At 43.3% G+C, this 26,856-nt stretch overlaps 1 protein-coding gene across 1 annotated transcript in view; it reads left to right on the top strand.

The window, feature by feature from the left end:
• The window catches only part of nfatc1 (nuclear factor of activated T cells 1), a 63,941-nt gene that overhangs the window by 23,446 nt on the left and 13,639 nt on the right, over nucleotides 1–26,856 (top strand). The window contains exon 7 of the mRNA XM_029731396.1: nucleotides 4,522–4,577. Coding sequence (XP_029587256.1) covers nucleotides 4,522–4,577 — 56 coding nt within the window. The remainder of the gene's footprint in view (nucleotides 1–4,521; nucleotides 4,578–26,856) is intronic.

Here is a 26,856-nt window from a genome sequence, read left to right as displayed (position 1 = left end):
CACGAGGGCACGGGATGGGCTGCAGAGCCGCGCACAGAAGACGGACCTAGCCATGGGGAAGGGAGGAGGAGGATGGGGGAGGGGGGCGCCCCACTGGGTAGCACAGAGCAACACTTTAAGGGGCATTGCACTAATAATGGCGCTGACTAGGGAAACGTTCCCGCTGTTCTTAGTGCCAGTCTGCATGTTCAAACTAAAACAATGTAACTAATAATGCATCTTTCATGCTTTCGTTAATAAAATAATGATAAAAATACTCTTTCAAAATGCCAATGTTTATTTAGTTAGCAAATTAGTATGGGAATAAATATCACTGAATTACAGAAATATTGGAAAAAAGTTGTCTAATGAAGGTAAACAAATTGTTGCTTAACTGGAAAATACTCTTTCAAACACACACGGTCACGTTGTACAGCGCCATTATGGTTATTAGCAGGTAGCTGGACAATAGACTTGCCTAGAAGGAGGGTAGGGGGAGAATTCTATCGTCAAATGTATTTCTTAGTTAGGTTGGCTGTGTCACAACCGGCCGTGATTGGTTGCAGTTTCAGTTTAATCCACCAGAAAAGACAAAACAAATAATACAACAAAAAGTATTATTATGTATCACATCCGACCGTGATTGGGAGTCCCATAGGGCGGCGCACAATTGGCCCAGCGTTTCTCTCCCTCGAAAAACAGAAATTTATGTTTTGGCCTTTACAAATATTATTTTGGCCTTTATTCAGATTACAATCGCTCACTTTTTTTAAACGAAATAACCTCCAAAATATTGTTATATATTATCAAGTTGATGGCACAGTCATGTAGCCCGGCACCTACATAAAGCTGAGTGACTCACTCATTGTAGAATAATAGTGAAGACATTACAACTATGAAATAACACATATGGAATCAGTTAAGAACAAATTATTTATTACAAGGACAGCCTACTCATTCCTCCCCATCGGGGAATTGAACCCCGGTCTCCCGCTTGCCCTCCCCATCTCTGGTAATAACAATATGGAAGGCTATCAAATCCTTTTCAAATATTCCCTCTGGTGGTCTAACTTGCATTAACAGAAAAAATGGCTGACAATTAAATGACCTGCCACAGAATGCTGTGGCAGCCCACAAGGTGTGCCACAGTATGACACAACAACAATTTTGGGTAGAGCAGACATTTCCATATGTTTTTGTTAGCTGCATGTGTGACAGAACTCCACCAGTCCTGTTTATGATATCATTTGTGAAGACTATACCTTTAAAAAAAATGCTAAAGATTGTTTTTTTTATCAATTCATATATTTGAGTTTAACCACAATATTTGTTGTCTTTTCTGGTAGATTAAATTGAAATTGCAACCAACTTTCTATAGCTTGTTTTAAAATAGCGCTATTTGGGAGGTTATTTCCTTTTCAAATAACTGAAAGTGAGAGGTTGTAATCTGAATAAAGGGAAAACTTGAACATTGGGTGAGACATTTTTACTAATTTGCTAGAGAACCAGTTCGGATGTAAGTATAACTTTTGTATGACTGAAGCCTTTAGTAAGAGGTCTAATGATGTAATAAATAATCATTTCTGCCCTCCGAATTCATATTCATTATTTAAATAGGTCCGTTTAATTTTGTTTGGCTAGCTGTTCCAAATAAAATGTAATATTCTTTTCTCATATCATTAAAAAAACTGCTTGCTAGGTGTAGGCAAGACAATAAGCAAATAGGTCAACTGGGATATGACTAAAGAGTTAATAATGGAGATTTTTCCACAAATTGACAGGTGTTTTCCTTTCCATGGTATCAAGATCTTATCTATTTTTGCTAACTTTCTATAAAAATGTATTGGAGTGAGATCATTTATTTATTTCTGGATATTTATACCGAGTATGTCCACATCACCATCAGACCATTTTATTGGTACACTACACGGTAATTTAAGAGTTTTTTTATAAAAAAAATATATATTTCACCTTTATTTAACCAGGTAGGCCAGTTGAGAACAAGTTCTCATTTACAACTGCGACCTGGCCAAGATAAAGCAAAGCAGTGCGACACAAACAACACAGAGTTACACATGGAATAAACAAACGTACAGTCAATAACACAATAGAAAAGGTCCATATACAGTGTGTGCAAATGAAGTAAGATTAGGGAGGAAAGGCAATAAATAGGCCATAGTGGCAAAATAATTACAATTTAGCAATTAAACACTGGAGTGATAGATGTGCAGAAGATAAATGGGCAAGTAGAGATACTGGGGTGCAAAGGAGCAAAATAGAAAAATACCAATATGGGGATGAGGCAGATTGGGTGGGCTATTTACAGAATGGGCTATGTACAGGTGCTCTGACAGCTGATGCTTAAAGTTAGTGAGGGAGATATGAGTCTCCAGCTTCAGTGGTTTTTGCAATTCGTTCCAGTCATTGGCAGAAGAGAACTGGAAGGAAAGGCGGCCAAAGCAGGAGTTGGCTTTGGGGGTGACCAGTGAAATATACCTGCTGGAGCGAGTGCTATGGTGGGTGATCCAATTCACTTATCATAATTTGCTTGTAATCCAGAGAGGTTAGAAAAATGATCTAGATACTCTATGAGGCTGTGGAGGGATCCAAGTTGTGGATTTAAAAGAAACATGAATCATCAGCGTACAATGAAACCTTTGTTTGAAAGCCCTAGATTTCTAATCCCTTGATATTATTGTTCGATCTGATTTTAATGGCTACATTTTGATGGCCATATTAAATAGATATGCAGATAGTGGACAACCTTGTTTTACGCCTCTTGACAGTTTAAAACTTTCTGAGAAGTAGCCATTCTTTACTATTTTACACCTAGGGTTACTATACATGATTTTAACCCATTTTATAAGAGATTCTCCAAAATTGAAATGTTCCAGGCATTTATATATAAACTCCAGTCGTACTTTATCAAAAGCCTTTTCAAAGTCAGCTATGAATAGCAGGCCTTGTTTCCCAGATTTTTCATAGTATTCTATTGTTTCCAGTACTTGCCTTATATTGTCTCTAATGTATTGTCCATGTAAAAAACCTGTCTGATTAGAGCGAATAATGTCCGACAATACTTTTTTAATTCTATTTTAATTCTATGCGCTATATGCAAGTATTTTTGTATCACAGCATTGAAGTGTAAGAGGCCTCCAATTATTTTAATGGACAAGATCTTTATATTTCCCACTTGTATCCTGTTTCAGTAATAATGAAATCAGACCTTCTTATTGAGTGTCTGATAATCTACCATTTACATAGGAGTGGTTAAAACATGCTAATAACGGTCCTCTGAGTATATCAAAACTGGTTTGGTATACCTCAACTGGTATGCCATCCAGCCCTGGAGTTTTCCCGGAGTCTTTCTGTACGGCTGTTAATTTTACATTATTAATAGGAAAAAATCCATACAATTAGTTTCGGTTAGAGGAGATCGAGGAGACTGAAACGAAAACATATGCTTAAAGTACTTTGCTTCCTCTTTCAAAATATAATTTGGTGAATCATGGGTGACTCCGCTCAGTCATTTGAAACAAGTTTCAGTAAATTATTTTTGGTAGCATTTCTATGTTGAAGATTAAAAAAGAATTTGGTGCCTTTTTCCCCATATTCCATCCAGTTTTCTTTATTTTTTATAATATATTACATGACCAGAATTGTTACAAAGGCACTTCTTAGAAAGTTTAAGGACATTTTTTATGTGATTTCATTTCTATTTCAGGCTTTGTTAACGAGTCATTGGTGTAAGAGAAAATAGTGTAGTGGTTACACTGTTTCTTATAAACTGTGTGAAAATGACTTTATGTTGATGTCTCATAGAAGAATTGTTTCTGTTTCCAACAGCTGTGATGCACTATTTTATTGCCTGATGGGAAAGCCTATTTGTTACGACAAGTTGAGTGTTAAAAGAAGTTTCATTAAACAGAATATAAAACAAGTAAAACATTTAATAATGCTTTAATGAGCATGACAAAAGCACCGATATTTGAATATGAGCTATTTAAAATGGTGGGTTGGGGAGAGAAACTTAATGCCAAGGCTTCACTTTCCAGTCATTCACAACCCATTGGTTATCGGAATCCCCATTTTATAACCTCATTAACAAGCCCACAAGTCACAATTGGTCATGCAGTTTGGGATTCCACAAAGGAATGAATTCAGGGTTTCTCTCATCGACCAAAGACGTCAGAGATCCCTTTGGTATGGCCTATGACTCGGGTCTCAGAGGTGCATCAGAACGGCCCCCTTGGCCCAAGTGGTTTAGCCAAGACTGAGACTGAGGATATGAGTTCATCGGCAGACTCAACTGATGTTGGTGATAGCCTTGGTTCTGTTGGAGCTTTTTAATAGACCACTGATGTCAGACAGAGCTAATAATAAAATCATTCACAACATCATGGCTTATGATTTCAACATTTACATGAATTAGTCTAGCTAGTTTCGGTAGTTAATCATTTTTGCAAATCTGAATACTGGTACATTTGTCACATATAATTTTTCCACATGCTTACCCTCTCTGTTCTACTCTCCCTTCTGTAGATGGACATCACCTATGGGAGACAGAGGCCAAGGTTGACAAGGACTCCTCCAAGTCTGTAAGTCCAATAAACAAGACATTCTGCATTTTTGATAGGTATTTCACAGCAATGTTTGTGTTAGTTGGAAGACACTCTGCTGAGTCTCTGTTACTCTCTCTGAAACACCCAGCATATGACCTGTGTCTGGAAAAGACAGTACAGTAGACACACTTCTGATTATTTTCATTTCTGAATGAAGGATACTCCTGGGGAAACGGTGTTGTGCAAAAATGTTTTAAAAGGTTCTGAGGAGTTCAGCGTTTCCTTGTTGGAGTGTATGTTTGACAGGGTGTGCTAGCTGTCTTGGTCTGGTACAGCTGGGGGGGGAGGGGGGGGGGGTGGATGCTGCTGCAGGTAGGCCAGGGGCCGTGGGGAGTCACCCAGAGCACTCTTTTCTTCTGGGAGACTGAGACTGTGACTGGGCGATTAGAGTGTGTATATAATTGAAGTCGGAAGTTTAAATACACTTAGGTTGGAGTCATTAAAACTCGTTTTTCAACCACTCCACAAATGTCTTGTTAACAAACTATAGTTTTGGCAAGTCGGTTAGGACATCTACTTTGTGCATGACACAAGTAATTTTTCCAACAATTATTTACAGACAGATTATTTCACTTCTAATTCACTGTATCACAATTCCAGTGGGTCAGAAGTTTAAATACACTAAATTGACTGTGCATTTGAACAGCTTGGAAAATTCCAGAAAATGATGTCATGGCTTTAGAAGCTTCTGATCGGCTAATTGACATAATTTGAGTCAATTGAAGGTGTACCTGTGGATGTATTTCAAGGCCTACCTTCAAACTCAGTGCCTCTTTGCTTGACATCATGGAAAAATCAAAAGAAATCAGCCAAGACCTCAGAAAAAAATTGTAGACCTCCACAAGTCTGGTTCATTCTTGGGAGCAATTTCCAAACGCCTGAAGGTACCACGTTCATCTGTACAAACAATAGTACGCAAGTATAAACACCATGGGACCACGCAGCCGTCATACCGCTCAGGAAGGAGACTCGTTCTGTCTCCTAGAGATGAACGTACTTTGGTGTGAAAAGTGCAAATCAATCCCAGAACAACAGCAAAAAACCTTGTGAAGATTCTGGAGGAAACAGGTACAAAAGTATCTATATCTACAGTTAAACGAGTCCTATATCGACATAATCTGAAAGGCCGTCAGCAATGAACAAGCCACTGCTCCAAAACCGCCATAAAAAAGCCAGACTACGGTTTGCAACTGCACATGGGGACACAGATCATACTTTTTGGAGAAATGTCCTATGGTCTGATGAAACAAAAATAGAACTGTTTGGCCATAATGACCATTGTTATGTTTGGTGAAAAAAAGGGGAGACTTGAAAGCCGAAGAACACCATCCCAACTGTGAAGCACAGGGGTGGCAGCATCATGTTGTGGGGGTGCATTGCTGCAGGAGGGATTGGTGCACTTCACAAAATAGATGGCATCATGAGGGAGGAAGATTATGCGGATTTATTGAAGCAACATCTCAAGACATCAGTCAGGAAGTTAAAGCTTGGTTGCAAATGGGTCTTCCAAATGGACAATGACCCCAAGCATACTTCCAAAGTTGTGGCAAAATGGCTTAAGGACAACAAAGTCAAGGTATTGTGGTGGCCATCACAAAGCCCTGACCTCAATCCTATAGAAAATGTGTGGGCAGAACTGGAAAAGTGTGTGCGAGCAGGAAGGCCTACACACCTGACTCAGTTACACCAGCTCTGGCAGGAGGAATGGGCCAAAATTCACCCAACTTATTTTGGGAAGCTTCCCAAAGCATTTGACCCAAGTTAAACAATTTAAAGGCAATGCTACCAAATACTAATTGAGTGTATGTAAACTTCTGACTCACTGGGAATGTGATGAAAGAAATAAAAGCTGAAATAAATCATTCTCTCTACTATTATTCTGACATTTCACATTCTTAAAATAAAGTGGTGATCCTAACTGACCTAAGACAGGGCATTTTTACTAGGATTAAATGTCAAGAATTGTGAAGAACTGAGTTTAAATGTATTTGGCTAAGGTGTATGTAAACTTCCGACTTCAACTGTACGTTCCGAAAGTATTCAGACCCCTTGACTTTTGCCACATTTTGTTATATTACATCCTTGTTCTGTAATTGATTTCACAATTTTTTTGCTCATAAATCTACACACAATATCCACTAATGAAAAAGCGAAAATGTATAAAAATTAGGAACAGAAATACCTTATTTATGAAAGTATTCACACCCTTTGCTATGAGACTCGAAGTTGAGCTCAGATGCGTCCTGTTTCCATTGGTCGTCCTTGAGATGTTTCTACAACTTGATTGGAGTCCACTTGTGGTCAATTTAATTGATTGGACATGATTTGGAAAGGCACACACCTGTCCATATAAGATCCCACAGCTGACAGTGCATGTCAGAGCAAAAACCAAGCCATGAGGCCGAAAGAACTGTCCGTCGAGCTCCGAGACAGGACTGTGTCGAGGCACAGATCTGGGGAAGGGTATCAAAACATTTCTGCAGCATTGAAGGTCCCCAAGAACACAGTGGCCACCATTATTCTTAAATGGAAAAAGTTTGTAACCACCAAGACTCTTTGTAGAGCTGACCGCCCGGCCAAACTGAGCAAACGGGGAAGAAGGGCCTTGGTCAGGGGGGGGGGGGGGGGACCAAGAACCCGATGGTCACTCTGACAGAGCTCCAGAGTTCCTCAGTGGAGATGGGAGAACCTTCCAGAAGGACAACCATCTCTGCAGCACTCCACCAATCAGGCCTTTATTATAGAGTGGCCAAACAGAAGCCACTCTTCAGTAAAAGGCACAATACAGCCCGCTTGGAGTTTACCAAAAGGCACGTAAAGGACTCTCAGACCATGAGAGACAAGATTATCTGGTCTGATGAAACCAAGATTGAACTGTTTGGCCTGAATGCCAAGCGTCACATCTGTAGGAAACCTGGCACCATCCCTACGGTGAAGCATGGTGGTGGCAGCATCATGCTGTGGGGATGTTTTTCACCGTCAAGGACTGGGAGACTAGTCAGGTTCGAGGGAAAGATGAATGGAGCAAAGTACAGAGAGATCTTTGATGAAAACCTGCTACAGAGTGCTCAGGACCTCAGACTGGGGTGAAGGTTCACCTTCCAACAGGACAACGACTCTATGCACACAGCCGAGACAACGCAGAAGTGGCTTCGGGTCAAGTCTTTGAATGTCCTTGAGAGGCCCAGCCATAGCCCGGACTTGAACCCGATCGAACATCTCTGGAGAGACCTGAAAATAGCTGTGCAGCAACTCTCCCAATCCAACCTGACAGAGCTTGTGAGGATCTGCAGAGAAGAATGGGAGAAACTTACCAAATACAGGTGTGCCCAGCTTGTAGCGTCATACCCAAGAAGACTGACGGCTGTAATCGCTGCCAAAGGTGCTTCAGCAAAGTACTGAGTAAAGGGTCTGAATACTTATGCAAATGTAATATTTAAAAATGTAAAAAAAAAACGTTTTTGATTTGTCATTATGGTGTATTGTGTGTAGATTGATGAGAAAAAAATGATTTAATCAATTTTATAATAAGCCTGTAACGTAACAAAATGTTGAAAAAGTCAAGGGGTCCGAATGCACTGTATGTGAGGTATTGCACTTGCTCCCTGTGTCCTCCCCTGCACACACACACAGTCATACACACACAATGGTTCTCTCTCTGTCTATCTTTCCCACCTTTGGCAGCGATTACAGCCCTGAGTCTTGTTGGGTATGAAGCTACAAGCTTGGCACACCTGTATTTGGGGAGTTTCTCCCATTCTTCTCTGCAGATCCTCACAAGCTCTGTCAGGTTGGATGGGGAGCGTTGCTGCACAGCTATTTTCAGGTCTCTCCAGAGACGTTCGATCGTGTTCAAGTCCGGGCTATGGCTGGGCCACTCAAGGACATTCAAAGACTTGTCCCAAAGCCACTTCTGCGTTGTCTTGGCTGTGTGCTTAGGGTTGTTGTCCTGTTGGAAGTTGAATCTTGGCCCCAGTCTGAGGTCCTGAGCACTCTGTAGCAGGTTTTCATCAAGGATCTCTCTGTACTTTGCTCCGTTCATTTTTCCCTCGATGCTGACTAGTCTCCCAGTCCCTGACAGTGAAAAACATCCCCATAGCATGATGCTGCTACCACCATGCTTCACCGTATGGATGGCGCCAGGTTTCCTACAGACGTGATGCTTGGCATTCAGGCCAAATAGTTCAATCTTGGTTTCATCAGACCAGATAATCTTGTTTCTTATGGTCTGAGAGTCCTTTAGGTGCCTTTTGGCAAACTCCAAACGGTATGTCATGTGCTTTTTACTTCCCTTTACTCTCTCTCTCTCTCTCTCTCTCTCTCTCTCTCTCTCTCTCTCTCTCTCTCTCTCTCTCTCTCTCTCTCTCTCTCTCTCTCTCACTCACTCACTCACTCACTCACTCACTCACTCACTCACTCACTCACTCACTCACTCACTCACTCACTCACTCACTCACTCACTCACTCACTCACTCACTCACTCACTCACTCACTCACTCACTCACTCACTCACTCACTCACTCACTCACTCACTCACTCACTCACTCACTCACTCACTCACTCACTCTCTCACTCACTCACTCTCTCTCTCCTCGCTCTCTCACACACTCATATATACACAACATACATAATCATTAGTCCAACAGTTGCAAACATCCCCATTTTTTTTGTTGCTTACATTTAAGAAATGTTTTTCAACAGAATTGGCGGAGTGAATACACCCCCGATCACGCATAAAACAAGTTCACTTTCATAGCAGCCACACTGTATTTCTTCTCGCCTCTATGCACTCTCCTCTTCCCTTTCCCTTCGTTTGTGGACTTCAATGAACAACACATCAGCTATGTTACCTGCGAAAAAACCTTACCAAGATAAACCATGTCATAACCGCTACACATATTAGCTAAAGTCACGTCCTAGTCAACATAGCTCATAGAACTAATGCATTAGTTAAACTGCTACAGTCATGCAGCAATGTTGCAGTGTAGAGTCAGTAAGCAGTTACACCGGCAGACCACGGTGGCAATACATTAATAAAATCAAAAGCTTACCTTGGACTTGGAAGAGTTCCAGTGTTGTGTTGGATAGTCATAGCCATCTACTTAACATAGCATCCCTCTGTTGGAGCCGGGTGTTTGAGTAACTAAACTAGCCAGCTGCATTTGCTAGCTAAGTAAGTGAACTGAAAGTGGAAAAAATGACCATCTTTCTCTCTTTTTCTCTTGCTTCTCCTTCATTTTTTAAGAAATTAATTTGTTGAAAACTGTTCAACTATTGTCTTTCTCTCTCTTTGAGTCAGCTACTCAACACTTTTTATGCACTGCAGTGACAGCTAGCTGTAGCTCATGCTTTCAGTACTAGATTCATTCTCTGATCCTTTGATTGGGGAGACAACATGTTAATTCATGCTGCAAGATGTCTGATAGGTTGGAGGATGTCCTCCAGAAGTGGTCATAATTACTGTGTAAGTCTATGGAAGGGAGTGAGAACCAAGAGCCTCCTACGTTTTGTATTGAAGTCAATGTACCCAGAGGAGAACGGAAGCTAGCTGTCCTCCGGTTACACCATGGTGCTACCCTACAGAGTGCTGTTGAGGCTACTGTAGACCTTCATTATAAAATTCACTTAGGAGGATGGTCCTCCCCTTCCTCCTCTGAGGAGCCTGCACTGATACATACACACAGATGCATACACACACATGCAAGCGTGTCAGCACACACACGGTCATACACACACACACTCTATCTCTCTCTCTGTCTGACACACGCTCGTACACCCTGCTGAAAAAAAACTGCTTAGACCAGCATACATTTCAAATGGGTCCATGCTGGTCTATGCTGGTCAATGCTGGTCAGATGCTGGTCTGACCAGCATGGTCTAACTGGTTTTGCTAGTACATCAGCATGGTCTAACTTGTTATGCTGGCAGACCAGCCTTCATTGGGTTTTTGCTGGTGACCAGCCTTCGTTGTGCTTTCGCTGGTGACCAGCATTCGTTGTCTTTTGGATACTGGTGACCAGCATAAGCTATTGCAAAATGAGCATCAAGTCAAATGATGCTGGCTTGCACAGTGATGTTTAATTCCTGTTGGAATCCAGCCAAAGTGGGTTCCCACAATCTGCATTCAGAAAGACTGCCAGGGATAAAAAAGACTAATGAACGAGACTACCTAAATCAGGGGTGTCAAACTCATTCCACAGAGGGCCCAGTGTCTGCGGGTTTTTGGTTTTTCCTTTCAATTAAGAGCTAGACAACCAGGTGAGTTCCTTACTAATTAGTGACCTTAATTCATCAATCAAGTACAAGGGTGGAGCTAAAACCCGCAGACACTCAGCCCTCCGTGGAATGAGTTTGACACGTCACCAAAACCATCTAAAATGGAACAACCATTTCAGTAACAGAATGGATTTGTTAAGAAAAATTCATGTTATTCACCTTTGCGTAGCATAACATAAATTCATGTTTTAATTAATCAATCAATATACACTACCGTTCAAAAGTTTGGGGTCACTTAGAAATGTCCTTGTTTTTGAAAGAAAAGCACATTTTCTGTCCATTAAAATAACATAAAATTGATCAGAAATACAGTGTAGACATTGTTAATGTTGTAAATGACTATTGTAGCTGGAAATATCTACATAGGCGTACAGAGGCCCATTATCAGCAACTATCACTCCTGTGTGCCAATGGCACGTTGTGTTAGCTAATCCAAGTGTATAATTTTAAAAGGCTAATTGATAATTACAAAACCCTGTTGCAATTATGTTAGCACAGCTGAAAACTGTTGATCTGATTAAAGAAGCAATACAACTGGCCTTCTTTAGACTAGTTGAGTATCTGGGGCATCAGCATTTGTGAGTTCGATTACAGGCTCAAAATGGCCAGAACAAAGAACTTTCTCCTGAAACTCGTCAGTCTATTCTTGTTCTGAGAAATGATGGCTATTCCATGCGAGAAATTGCCAAGAAACTGAAGATCTCGTTCAATGCTGTGTACTACTCCCTTCACAGAACAGCGCAAACTGGCTGTAACCAGAATAGAAAGAGGAGTGGGAGGCCCCGGTGCACAACTGAGCAAGAGGACAAGTACATTAGACTGTCCAGTTTGATTAAACGCCGCCTCACAAGTCCTCACCTGGCAGCTTCATTAAATAGCACCCACAAAACACGGGTCTCAATGTCAACAGTGAAGAGGCGACTCTGGGATGCTGGCCTTCTAGGCAGAGTTCCTCTGTCCAGTGTCTGGGTTCTTTTGCCCATCTTAATATTTTATTTTTATAGGCCAGTCTGAGATATGGCTTTTTCTTTGCAACTCTGCCTAGAAGGGCAGATGTTGTAGAGCTTGCTGCAAGTAGTTATTGTAAAATTCACAGTAATTTACTGCTGCTGATCTCTGCCACGCTCACTGACCTGGTGGTTTGAAAGGAAGGTCAGTTTGCTACCAACCAAGAGGTTGAGGCCAAGTGAGGCTGGTTCCCAAGTTTGCTCACCACAAAGAATACTTAGTAGTTGTCACAAGTTGTCAAGCTTTCTTGTAATCAGAAGAACAGTTCAGTGAAGGTACAGTGAGCTACTGGCAGCTAGTTGCAAGTAAGTTACAATGCATTTTACAATAGCTTACTGACATCTGGTTGACAGTTAGGTTGCAAGTTAAGCTGCCAGTAAGTTACTGCCACCTAGGTGCAAGTGAGTTAGTAGCAGCTACTGGCTATTAAGATACTGTGAATTGTACAATAACTTACTGACAGCTGGTTGCAATTAGGTAACGCAAGATTCACAGCGACTTCCAGGCAATTAACTTCCATTAAGTTACTGTGAAATGCACACGAATGTCTTAACGTTGCAGCTCTTTAATGTCACATTCTCTTACAAAGATTACAGAACTGAATCATCAACCACTTAAACTGGTACAACACTTCCACTGATGGTTAGCACAACTACACATATATTAGATAATCCCCCCAAATATGCTAATAAGACCCACTGGTACATTGCCCCCAACTACATTTTAAAGCGCAGTGATGATTGTACCTTATATTCAAAATAGTGGGCAGAAAAAAGTACCTTTATACTCGATTATCTCCACATGTACCCTAAAAGGAACCGACCAGTACCATGTGAAGGTACCTTATGTGTATCTTTGACCTTTTTGTACCCAGTGAACAACACTGTACCTTAATTGTACCCTAATTCTGAGAGTGTGTGGATATATGTTCTTGGTAATAAATATGTACCTGGTGGCACTGCTGAAACATTCATGCACTTCCACCCAAAAGCTTGCAAATTCAAATCCTCAAAGCATTTATGCCCACTTTACATCAAGTGTACCGGAGCACTGCTATTTTTTACGTTGGTGTTGTCAGATAATCTGACAATTATTGACTTGATTCTGGGCAACCTTTAGCAAAGTGCAGAAATGTATTCCAATCTCAGGTCATGAGCAACCAAGAGGTTGTGAGTTCAAATCCCAAGTGAGGTATAGTCTCAAGTAACCAGCATTCATCAGCATACTGTCCTTTTACTGCAATGACACCTTAATTCAGCTGTACAAATTCAGTAACTTGTTGATGTTTACCTTACTTTCACTGCAACCAGTAGCCTTTAATGTCCGATAAATTATAGGAACTTTTTAACAGTGTAGCATTTCATGACATAAAAGGAAAATATGGCAGAGAGGGAAAGCACAGGATGGTTCTTCACAACCATCTCAGCAGTAAAGAACCCTTACTGATATGCAAATATATATATATATATTTTAAATATATATATATTCTTTTTTCACCTTTATTTAACCAGGTAGGCTAGTTGAGATCAAGTTCTCATTTACAACTGCGACCTGGCCAAGATAAAGAAAAGCAGTGCGACACAAACAACAACACAGAGTTACACATGGAATAAACAAGCGTACAGTCAATAACACAGTAGAAAAAAAGAAAGTCTATATATATTGTGTGCAAATGGCATGAGGAGGTAAGTCAATAAATAGGCCATAGTAGCGAAGTAATTACAATTTAGTAGATTAACACTGGAGTGATAGATGTGCAGATGATGATGTGCAAGTAGAAATACTGGTGTGCAAAAGAGCAGAAAAGTAAATAAAAACAACATGGGGATGAGGTAGGTAGATTGGATGGGCTTTTTACAGATGCTATGTACAGCTACAGCGATCGGTTAGCTGCTCAGATAGCTGATGTTTAAAGTTAGTGAGGGAAATATAAGTCTCCAGCTTCAGCAATTTTTGCAATTCGCTCTAGTCGTTGGCAGCAGAGAACTGGAAGGAAAGGCTGCCAAAAGGGGTGTGTTGGCTTTGGGGATGACCAGTGAGATATACCTGCTGGAGCGTGTGCTACGGGTGGGTGTTGTTATCGTGACCAGTGAGCTGAGATAAGGCGGAGCTTTACCTAGCATAGACTTATAGATGACCTGGAGCCAGTGGGTCTGGCGACGAATATGTAGCGAGGGCCAGCCAACGAGAGCATACAGGTCGCAGTGGTGGGTGGTATATGGGGCTTTGGTGACAAAACGGCTGGCACTGTGATAGACTGCATCCAGTTTGCTGAGTAGAGTGTTGGAGGCTATTTTGTAAATGACATCGCCGAAGTCAAGGATCGGTAGGATAGTCAGTTTTACAAGGGTATGTTTGGCGGCGTGAGTGAAGGAGGCCTCACCCCTATTATCCCACTCACCCCTGACAAAGAACCTCTCAGTAACTTTTTTTTTGAGTGTATGCTGGTCCAGCATGGTCTGTTGAAGCTGGTCTGCAAAACCATGACTATTGTCATATTTCCCAGCATGCTCTATTGCAATGAGATTTTTAGAATTGTTTGTTTAAACATCTATGTTTTGGCATGTACATTGATTGACTAATTAATAAATTAATTTATCTTATGCTACACAAAGATAGATAACATACATTTTTCTAATCTAATCCAATCTGTTAGTTGGAGCTGTTAGTTGCACCCATTACTGAAATGGTTGTTCCAGTTGAAATGGTTTAGATAGTCTCATCCATTAAATTTCTTAACCCTGGCAGTCATTGTGAATGCAGATTGTGGGTGAATAAAAGTTCTAATTGTTGGAACTTCCCACTCAGGCTGGATTCCAATAGAAATTAGACATCACTTAGCCAGCCAGTATAATGTGACTTGATGCTAGTTTTGTGGGTGACCAGTATATGCTGTTACGCTGATCATCAGCTCATGTTGATCACCAGTGTCCAAAACACAGCAAAGGCTGGTCACCAGCGAAAACACAATAAAGGCTGGTCACACCAGCAGCAACAAAACGAAGGCTGGTCACCAGCGAAAACACAATGAAGGCTGTTCACCAGCCTATGCTGGTCTGCAAAACCATGACTGTTTTTTTTCAGCAGGGCACACACTCACTGTTGTTGGGACACATCTGTGTGAATCTCAAACAGACGAATGGCATTCTCCACAGCCCAGACTGCTGGATCAGTCCCATTCTAAACACCGACAGAGCCTTAGCCAGGTTTAACCTTGCCTATTGTGCCACAAAGCTGTGAGACAACACATTCAGCACTAAGGAAAATGTTAAACAGACTCAAAGAGGAGATTAAATCATCATTTAGAGGTGTTACTCCTGAATGATGAGCTGATTAGACTGTAACTTCTCAATGTCTGGTATGTCAGTCTTTGGTCAAGGGTTGGTCATATAGACAATTTCTGTTGTGACGGGAGTTACTCAAATTAGGTATAAGGTGTGCAATTAAACATGTCATTGCCAATTAACTCAAAAGTTAGTTTCTTGAGAAACTGATAAATAGTGGTTGTAGCGCAATTGCCATCTGGTAGGATGTTGTGTGTTTTTGATCCTCTCAAATAGCAACCTCCCTGCTCACTTTCTTATTGTTATCCACCCTCTCTATAAAATAAATGCTGTCTACAGTCCCTAGCACCCCAGACACTGTTCATGGCTGAAAGTATGATGGATTAAAACAGTAAACTCTATATTGACCCTTTTTCATTAACTAATCCTCTGACTCATTATCAGTGCGGAGAATAGAGCGGAGTGAAGCCGGAACGTGCAATGCAACAGAAGTGCTTCATCTGGCTTCACTTTAGTTTACGGCTGTACTGATTTTATGTAAAGTGTGTCAGGCCTCACCTGCACCTGCCAGGGGCAGCCTTCCTCCAAAGACTTATGCCAAGATAAATGATTTCCAGTCTGGCTACTGCTCAGCACCTCCATAAGTCTGCAATAGATTGTGTTAACCTCAAAAGGTCTAAGCCTTTGTGGGGGAGTTCTACTAACTAACATATGGAATTGTTTTAAGATTGTCATACCATGGATCATTTAGCTATTTGATTTAGAATTTTAGGACCCATGTAGGTATCAATTATTGTATTTTATAAATGTAATTGAATTTGGCCTTTTCTATCATAGCCCATAGAAAGGCATTGAATAACACATTCATAAATGGCAAAATAGACACTCCAAAAATAAATCAGAAGGAATATGGTTTTGTAGTGTCTTTCCGATATCTAGGAGAAATATTTAGTTGTTGGACACAAATTTAACAAATTTTTTGGCACAGAACTGCCACCAAACTTCCATTAATATAATTCCAAAAACAGTACTGTTTACCTTCACGAGTCCCGTGACACTTGTGGGCGTCGTAGAGCAAAACAGAGAACACCATCATGAGAGTCTCATCTTTCCATAGAGTGGTCATATTAGTTTGTGTTCCAAACCGTTCAGATGCTACAGATGTTTTTGTGAGAAGCCATGACAAAGACCGCTGTAGCTCAGCCACCTTCCTCTGCAGCTGCGAAAGGCCGACATAGGCGGACGCGGTTGATTGAGACGCAACCCATGCAAAAAAACGATATCTCTAGCTTAAACTGACAGATTTTGATGGGGATTTTTTCATTATGTTACTTAGGTTGACGCACTGTTGCGTCAATAGACTCTTAAGGATTAAACTCCAGACATGGGTAGAAATTCTATTAGAATTCATTTCAAATACTTGAGCTGGGCTTGATTAAGCTTGCCTGGTGCAATAAATCCAATAGAATAGTCTCAAAAACTGCACCAGCACCAGTCCCACCCACTTGGCACTCCAGGCAGACTAAAGCAAACATTAAAAGTATTAGTATGTTTTCAAATAATATTTGAACCCAGGTCTGTAAAACTCCATGCAGTGTAGTACTGTGGTATGCTCACAGACTGGGCTGAACCAAGTCACACACGTTCAGTCCTGGCCTGCGTTCCCCCCACAGACAGCAGGGAGCAGTGCCGGGGGAAATGAAACGTCTGGATACTCCCTGGATGAATTTAGAGTTAATAACAATGAAAACCACCATGGTTTACTGTATAACCTTACCTAATGTATGGGCTTTCACTGTATTCCACATCTGGACTGGAGTATCACATACAGTGCATTCGGAAAGGACCCCTTGACTTTTTCCACATTTTGTTATGTTACAGCCTTATTCTAAAATTGATTAAATAAAAAAATGTCCTCATCAATCTACACACAATAGCCCATAATGACCAAGCAAAAACTGTTTTTTGTACATTTTTAAACATTTATAAACAAAAAAAATATTTAAAAAATACCTTCTTTACACACAGTTGAAGTCGGATGTTTACATACACTTATGTTGGGGTCATTAAAACTCGTTTTTCAACCACTCCACAAGTGTATTGTTAACAAACTATAGTTTTGGCAAGTCGGTTAGGACATCTACTTCGACATCTAATTTTTCCAACAATTGTTTACAGACAGATTATTTCATTTATAATTCACTGTATCACAATTCCAGTGGGTCAGAAGTTTACATACACTAAGTTGACTATGCCTTTAAACGGCTTGGAAAATTCCAGAAAATGATGTCATGGCTTTAGAAGCTTATGATAGGCTAATTGACATAATTTGAGTCAATTGGAGGTGTACCTGTGGATGTATTTCAAGGCCTACCTTTGCTTGACATCAAGGGAAAATCAAAAGAAATCAGCCAAGACCTCAGAAAAAAATTGTAGACCTCCACAAGTCTGGTTCATCCTTGGGAGCAATTTCCAGACACCTGAAGGTACCACATTCATCTGTACAAACAATAGTACGCAAGTATAAACACCATGGGGCCACGCAGCCATCAAACCGCTCAGGAAGGAGACGCGTTCTGTCTCCTAGAGATGAACGTATTTTGGTGCAAAAAGTGCAAATCAATCCCAGAACAACAGCAAAGGACCTTGTGAAGATTCTGGAGGAAACAGGTACAAAAGTATCTATATCCATAGTAAAATGAGTCCTATATCGACATAACCTGAAAGGCCGCTCAGCAAGGAAGAAGCCACTGCTCTAAAACCACCATAAAAAAGCCAGACTACGGTTTGCAACTGCACATAAGGACAAAGGTCGTACTTTTTGGAGAAATTATGAAACAAAAATAGAACTGTTTGGCCATAATGACCATAGTTATGTTTAGAGGAAAAAGGGGGAGGCTTGCAAGCCAAAGAACACCATCCCAACCGTGAAGCACGGGAGTGGCAGCATCATGTTGTGGGAGTGCTTTGCTGCAGGAGGGATTGGTGCACTTCACAAAATAGATGGCATCATGAGGATGGAAAATGATGTGGATATATTGAAGCAACATCTCAAGACATCAGTCAGGAAGTTAAAGCTTGGTCGCAAATGGGTCTTCTAAATGGACAATGACCCCAAGCATACTTCCAAAGTTGTGACAAAATGGCTTAAGGACAACAAAGTCAAGGTATTGGAGTGGCCGTCACAAAGCCCTGACCTCAATCCTATAGAAAATGTGTGGGCTAAACTGAAAAATTGTGTGCGAGCAAGGAGGCCTACAAACCTGACTCAGTTACACCAGCTCTGTCAGGAGGAATGGGCCAAAATTCACCCAACTTATTGTGGGAAGCTTGTGGAAGGCTACCCAAAACGTTTGACCCAAAGTAAACAATTTAAAGGCAATGCTACCAAATACTAATTGAGTGTATGTAAACTTCTGACCCACTGGGAATGTGATGAAAGAAATAAAAGCTGAAAGAAATAATTCTCTCTACTTTTATTTTGACATTTCACATTCTTAAAAGAAAGTGGTGATCCTAACTGACCTAAAACAGGGAATTTTTACTAGGATTAAATGTCAGGAATTGTGAAAAACAGAGTTTAAATATATTTTGGCTAAGGTGTATGTAAACTTCCGACTTCAACTGTAAGTGTTCAGACCCTTTGCTATGAGACTCGAAATTTATATCAGGTGCATCCTGTTTCCATTGACCATCCTTGAGATGTTTTTACAACTTCATTGGAGTCCACCTATGTTCATTTCAATTGATTGGACATGATTTGGAAAGGCACACACCTGTCTATATAAGGTACCACAGTTGAAAGGGCATGTCAGAGCAAAAACCAAGCTATAAGGTTGAAGGAATTGCCCGTAGAGCTCCAAGACAGGATTGTGATGAGGAACAGATCTGGAGAAGGGTAACAAAAAATCTCAAAAAAGAAGACAGTGGCCTCCATCATTCTTAAATGGAAGAAGTTTGGAACCACCAAGACTCTTCGTAGAGCTGGCCGCCCAGCCAAACTGAGCAATCGGGGGAGAAGGGCCTTGGTCGGGGAGGTGACAAAGAATCCGATATTCACTCTGACAGAGCTCCAGAGGTCCACTGTAGAGATGGGAGAACCTTCCAGAAGGTCAACCATCTCTGCAGCACTCCACCAATCAGGCCTTTATTGTAGAGCGGCCAAACGGAAGTCAAACTCCCACTTGGAGTTTGCCAAAAGGCACCTAAAAGACAATGAGAAACAAGATTTTCTGGTCCTATGAAACCAATATTGAACTCTTTTGCACCATCCCTACGGTGAAGCATGATTGTGGCAGCATCAGGCTTTGGGGATATTTTTCATCAGCAGGGACAGGGAGACTAGTCAGGATCGAGGGAAAGATGATCTGAGCAAAGTCCAGAGAGATCATTGATGAAAACCTGCTCCAAAGCGCTGAGGCGAAGGTTCACCTTCCAACAGGACAACGACTCTAAGCACACAGCCAAGACAATGCAGGAGTGAATTCTGGACAAGTCTCTGAATGTCCTTGAGTGGCCCAGCCAGAGCCCAGACTTGAACCTGATAAAACATCTCTTCAGAGACCTGAAATAGCTGTGCAGCGAAGCTCCCCATCCAACCTGACAGAGCTTGAGAGGATATGGAGAGAAGAATGGGAGAAACTCCCCAAATACAAGTGTGCCAACTTGTAGCGTCATACCCAAGAAGAATAGGTACTCTAATCACTGCCAAAGGTGTTTCAACAAAGTAAAGCGTCTGAATACTTACACTACCGTTCAAAAGTTTGGGGTCACTTGGAAATGTCCTTGTTTTTGAAAGAAAAGCACCTTTTTTGTCCATTAAAACAACATCAAATTGATCAGAAATGCAGTGTAGACATTGTTAATGCTGTAAATGACTATTGTAGCTGGAAACGGCAGATATTGTATGGAATATCTACATAGGCGTAGAGGCCCATTATCAGCCACCATCACTTTTGTGTTCCAATGGCACGTTGTGTTAGCAAATCCAAGTTTATCATTTTAAAAAGCTAATTAATTGATCATTAGAAAACCCTTTTGCAATTATGTTAGCACAGCTGAAAACTGTTGATCTGATTAAATAAGCAATACAACTGGCCTTCTTTGCTACTCCCTTCACAGAGCAATGCAAACTGGCTCTAACCAGAATAGAAAGAGGAGTGGGAGGCCCCGGTGCACAACTGAGCAGGAGGACAAGTACATTAGAGTGTCTAGTTTGAGAAACAGACACCTCACAAGTCCTCAACTGGCAGCTTCATTAAATAGTACCCACAAAACACGGGTCTCAACATTAACAGTGAAGAGGCGACTCCGGTATGCTTGCCTTCTAGGCAGAGTTCCTCTGTCCAGTGTCTGTGTTCTTTTGCCCATCTTAATCTTTTATTTTTATTGGCCAGTCTGAGATATGGCTTTTTCCTTGCAACTCTTTTTTATACAGTATGTACAAGATGTCACAACTTCCGCCGAAGTCGGTCCCTCTCCTTGTTCGGGCGGTGTTCGGCGGTCGACGTCACCGACCTTCTAGCCATCACTGATCCATTTTTCATTTTCCATTGGTTTTGTCTTGTCTTCCTTCACACCTGGTTCCAATCACATCAATTTCATGTTGTGCATTTAACCCTCTGTTTCCCCTCATGTCCTTGTCGGAGTTTGTTTGATTGTATGTTTGTGCAAGTTATGTGTTGGTGCGCGACGGGTTTTGTACCCACTTTGATTATTTTTATATTTTGGTTTTGGAGTTTTGTTAACTTTTATTAAACGACTCCGTTTATACCAAGTTCGTTCTCCTGCGCCTGACTTCCCTGCCACCAACATGCACCCATTACAGAATCTCCGACCCTTCTATGGAGTCAGCAGGAGAAGGTACCCCGGCCATTGAGGTGGATGAGCGCGTCCAGGAGCATGCAGTAATACTTTACCATCTTGGTGCCGCCATGGACCGCATTGTCCAGACAATGGACTGCTGGGAGAGACAGGGAGTTCTTCCAGCGCCCCCACCAGCACAACCGGGGTCTCCCCTGAGCGCCACTTTCCCGCCTGAACCCAGTGGGATCCGTCTCTCCTTGCCACAGTAGTATGACGGGAGTGCTGCCAACTGCCAGGGGATCCTCCTTCAATTAAACCTCTATCTGGCCACGGTCCACCCAGCTCCATCGGACTGTGAGAGGGTGTCCGCCCTCATCTCGTGCCTCACCGGGAAAGCCCTGTAGTGGGCCAACGCCGTGTGGAGAGAGGGAGATGCGACGTTGGACCATTTTGAGGAGTTCACCCGCCGTTTCCGGGCAGTCTTCGACCACCCGCCCGAGGGCAGAGTGGCGGGTGAGCGCCTCTACCATCTGAGGCAGGAGACGAGGAGCGCCCAGGAGTTTTCCCTGGAGATTAGAACCCTGGCTGCCGGCGCGGGATGGAACAACAGGGCCCTGATCGACCACTACCGCTGCAGTCTGCGCGAGGACATCCGTCGGGAGCTGGCCTGCAGAGACACCAACCTCACTTTCGATCAGCTGGTGGACCTGTCCATCTGGCTGGACAACCTGCTGGCTACTCGCGGACCTCCAGATTGGGGTCTGGTGGTTCCATCCTCCCGCACCCCCTCTCCGATACCCATGGAGCTGGGAGGGGCGGTGCGCAGGGAGACCGGAGGGGGTTTCCTCTCGTGCACCATCTGTGGCCACAGAGGTCACACTGCTGGTCGGTTCCGGGTTGGTTCCTCTGGGAATCGAGGCAGCAGGCAGGGCGCTCTGGCGTCACCCCGTCCTCTGTTGCATATATGTTTGTGTCTGTCACTTTTCCTGAGTTTTCCCCGCATTCCCAGCATAAGGCGCTCGTAGATTCAGGCACGGCTGGGAATTTCATTGCTATAGCGTTAGCTCATAGTTTAGGGACCCCATTGTTCCCGTGGATGTGCCCTTCCCCGTTCACGCCTTAGATAGTCAACCATTAGGGTCAGGGTTAATTAGGGAGGTCACCGCTCCTTTGGGCATGGTGACGCGGGGGGGGTCACACGGAGAAAATTTGTATTTTCCTTATTGACTCTCCTGCGTTTTCCGTGGTGCTGGGCCTACCCTGGTTAGCTTGTCATAACCCCACTGTTTCTTGGCCACAGAGGACTCTCACGGGGTGGTCTCGAGAGTGCTCAGGTAGGTGTTTAGGGGTTTCCGTTGGTGCTACTACGGTGGAGAGTCCAGACCAGGTCTCCACCATGCGCATTCCCCCTGAATATGCCGATTTGGCTCTCACCTTCTCTAAGAAGAAGGCGACTCAATTACCACCTCATCGACGGGGCGATTGTGCGATAGTTCTCCTGGTAGATGCTGCACTTCCCAGGAGTCACATTCTTTTTTGTGAAGAAGAATTGACTACCGGGGTCTAAATCAGATCACGGTGAGGTATAGTTACCCGCTACCGCTCATAGCCACTGCGATTGAGTCAATGCACAGGGTGCGCTTCTTCACCAAACTAGATCTCAGGAGCGCTTACAATCTGGTGCGTATCCGAGAGGGAGACAAGTGGAAGACGGCTTTCAGTACCACCTCTAGGCAATATGAGTACCTCGTCATGCCGTACGGGTTGATGAATGCGCCATCAGTCTTCCAAGCTTTTGTAGACGAGATTTTCAGGGACCTGCACGGGCAGGGTGTAGTGGTGTATATTGATGACATTTTGATATACTCCGCTACACGCGCCGAGCATGTGTCCCTGGTGCGCAAAGTGCTTGGTCGCCTGTTGGAGCATGACCTGTACGTCAAGGCTGAGAAATGCCTGTTCTTCCAACAGTCCGTCTCCTTCCTAGGGTATCGCATTTCCACGTCAGGGGTGGAGATGGAGAGTGACCGCATTTCAGCCATGTGTAATTGGACGACTCCCACCACGGTAAAGGAGGTGCAGCGATTCTTAGGGTTTGCCAACTACTACCGGAGGTTTATCCGGGGTTTTGGTCAGGTGGCGGCTCCCATTACTTCACTGCTGAAGGGGGGCCCGGTGCGCTTGCAGTGGACAGCTGAGGCGGACAGGGCTTTCAGTCAGAGGGCTTTGTTTACCTCGGCTCCCGTGCTGGCCCATCCGGATCCCTCTTTGGCGTTCATAGTGGAGGTGGACGCGTCCGAGGCTGGGATAGGAGCTGTGCTCTCTCAGCGCTCGGGTACGCCACCAAAGCTCCGCCCTTGTGCCTTCTTCTCAAAGAAGCTCAGCCCGGCGGAGCGAAACTATGACGTGGGGGACCGGGAGTTGTTGGCTGTCATCAAGGCCCTGAAGGCATGGAGATATTGGCTTGAGGGGGCTAGACACCCTTTTCTCATCTGGACTGACCACCGCAATCTGGAGTACATCCGGGCGGCGAGGAGTCTGAACCCCGAGGAGTCTGAACCCTCGCCAGGCAAGGTGGGCCATGTTTTTCACCCGTTTTGTATTTACCCTTTCTTACAGACCAGGCTCCCAGAACGTTAAGGCAGACGCATTGTCCCAGCTGTATGACACAGAGGAGCGGCCCATGGATCCCACTCCCATACTCCCCGCCTCTTGTTTGGTGGCGCCGGTAGTGTGGGAGCTGGATGCGGACATTGAGCGGGCGTCACGTGCAGAGCCCGGCTCCCCTCAGTGTCCAGCTGGGCGTCGGTACGTTCCGTCTGCTGTCCGCAATCGGCTGATCTATTGGGCCCACATGTCACCCTCCTCTGGTCATCCTGGGATCGGTCGGACAGTGCGCTGTCTTAGTGGGAAGTACTGGTGGCCCACTTTAGCTAAGGACATGAGGGTTTATGTTTCCTCCTGCTCAGTGTGCGCTCAGTGCAAAGCTCCTAGACACCTGCCCAGAGGTAAGTTACAACCCTTACCCGCTCCACAACGGCCGTGGTCGCACCTGTCGGTGGATTTCCTAACCGATTTTCCACCTTCACATGGTAACACCACGATCCTGGTCATTGTTGATCGTTTTTCTAAGTCCTGTCGTCTCCTCCCTTTGCCCGGTCTCCCTACGGCCCTACAAACTGCGGAGGCCCTGTTTACACACGTCTTCCGGCACTACGGGGTGCCTGAGGATATAATTTCTGATCGGGGTCCCTAGTTCACGTCAAGGGTGTGGAAGGCGTTCATGGAACGTCTGGGGTCTCGGTCAGCCTTAACTCAGGTTTTCACCCCTAGAGTAACGGGCAGGTGGAGAGAGTTAACCAGGATGTGGGTAGGTTTCTGAGGTCTTATTGCCAGGACCGGCCGGGGGAGTGGGCGGCGTTCGTGCCCTGGGCAAAGATGGCCCAGAACTCACTTCGCCACTCCTCCACTAACCTTTCTCCCTTCCAGTGTGTACTGGGGTATCAGCCGGTTCTGGCTCCTTGGCATCAGAGTCAGACCGAGGCTCCTGCGGTGGACGACTGGTTCCGGCGTGCGGCGTACGGTCCACCTTCAGCGCACCGTACTGCGCCAGAAAGTTGACGCAGACCATCACCGCAGTGAGGCCCCGGTGTGGGACAGGGTCTGGCTCTCGACCCAAACTTGCCCCTCCGCCTGCCCTGTCGGAAGCTGGATCCATCTAACATCAGCTGGCTAGCTAACATTAGGCTATAACTAGCAATGCAAAATGGCATTCTGAGAAAACATCACTAACGTTACACACACTTCCTACACATAAGTTAATGTTAGCTAGCAAGCCAGCCACCTAACCACAGCTAACGTTAGCTAGCTAACAGCAAGCTTTAACTTGGGATCTTTTGTTTAGACATGTCACGTTAACGTTAGCTAGCTAGCTAAAAAATTATAATCCCAATCCATAGAGTAACGTTACTAGCAATACAAACCAATTGTCATAGCAAGCTAAAGTTAACCAAATAACGTTTGGCTTATTGTTAGTTAACAAGCCAGCCATCGAACTCCAGCTGGCTAGCTAACAGCAAGCTTTAGCTTGCAATGAAAACAACTTTCTGACCAAATTAGAAACGTATAATATCTGAATCTGTAGCTAGATTCTTACCTGTATACATGGATGTAAGCTTCACGGCAGACTGCAACCCCTTTTATCAGACATCCTGTGTTGTTTCCGTTTAGTTTGCACAGCTTGTTTGTCCTGTTGTGTTCCACTGATTTCAAAACGTGTTATGAAATGAGAGTCAGCCTAGCATGACCCGATTGTCGTCCATCACAACTTTTTCCCACTGACCTTTGTTGATAGCGACTGATAAATTCAGGGCAGCAATGTTATTGAGAACAGTAGCAACATATTTAGTAGTCACATTTGTGCAGTAGTCACATTTTAGAACAAGACTGTAACGTAACAAAATGGGGGGTCTGAATACTTTCCGAATGCACTGGACACTCCCTGAACTGGATATAAAATGACAGTGCAGGATAAAGAGGCTGATTTAAAGAAACATACCTGATGGCCATCTGTGACATATCTCAGGTGTGTCTTTACTTCGCAAAATAAATGTTTCACGATATTTTGGCCAGTTTTGTGTGTACACTGAGTATACAAAACATTAAGGACATTTCCATGACATAGACTAACTAGGTGAATCCAAGTGAAGCTATGATCCCTCATTGATATCACTTATTAAATCCACTTCAGTCAGTGTAGATGAAGGGGAGGAGACAGGTTAAAGAAGGATTTTAAGGCTTGAGACAATTGAGACATGGATTGTGCCATTCAGAGGGTGAATGGGCAAGACAAAATATTTAAGTGCCAGGCGCACTAGTTTATGTCAAGAACTGCAACGCTGCTGGATTTTACACGCTCAACATGTGTATCAAGAATGGTCCACCACCCCAAGGACATCCAGCCGACTTCACACAATTGTGGGAAGCATTGGAGTCAACATGAGCCAGCATTCCTGTGGAATGCTTTCGACACCTTGTAGAGTCCATGACCCGACGAATTGAGGCTGTTCTGAGGGCAAAAGGAGGGGTGAAACTCAATATTAGGAAGGTGTCCTTAATATTTTGTACACTCAGTGTATGTGGAACTATCAGTCTCTGTTTGCATCTGTGTGCATTGTGGCAGGCGGCAGGGCATTTACTGTCTTTTGGTAAGCAACCCCGGTGTAGATTTGTCCTTGTTTTAGGTTATTGTCCTGCTGATCTGTGAATTAATCTCCCAGTGTCTGGTGGAAACCAAACTGAACCAGGTTTTCCTCTAGGATTTAGCTTGTGCTTAGCTCATTCCGTTTCTTTTTTTTCTCTCCTGAAAACCTCCCCAGTCCTTAATGATTACAAACATACCCATAATATGATGCAGCCACCACTATGCTTCAAAATATGGAGACTGGTACTCAGTAATGTGTTGTATTGGATTTGCTCCAAACATAACACTTTGTATTCAGGATAAAAACTTTTTGAAGTATTGTTTTGGAATATTTTTATTCCGTACAGTCTTCCTTCTTTTACTGTCATTTAGGTTAGTGTTGTGGAGTATCTACAATGTTGTTGATCCATCCTCAGTTTTCTCCTATCACAGCCACTCTGTAACTGTTTTAAAGTCACCATTGGCCTCAAATCCCTGAGTGGTTTCCTTCCTCTCCGGCAACTGATTCCAGACGCATGTATCTTTGTAGTGACTCGGTGTATTGATACACCACCCAAAGTGTAATGAATAACTTCACCATGCTCAAAGGGATATTCAATGTCTGATTATTTATTTTTTACCCATCCACAGTGCCTTGCATAAGTATTCATCCCTCTTGCCGTTTTTCCTATTTTGTTGC

The sequence above is a fragment of the Salmo trutta genome, chromosome 34 (assembly GCF_901001165.1).
Source record: "Salmo trutta chromosome 34, fSalTru1.1, whole genome shotgun sequence".
Classification (NCBI taxonomy): domain Eukaryota; kingdom Metazoa; phylum Chordata; class Actinopteri; order Salmoniformes; family Salmonidae; genus Salmo; species Salmo trutta.
Note: the sequence above shows the minus strand (reverse complement) of the source record. Positions and strands in the feature narration are given on the sequence as shown.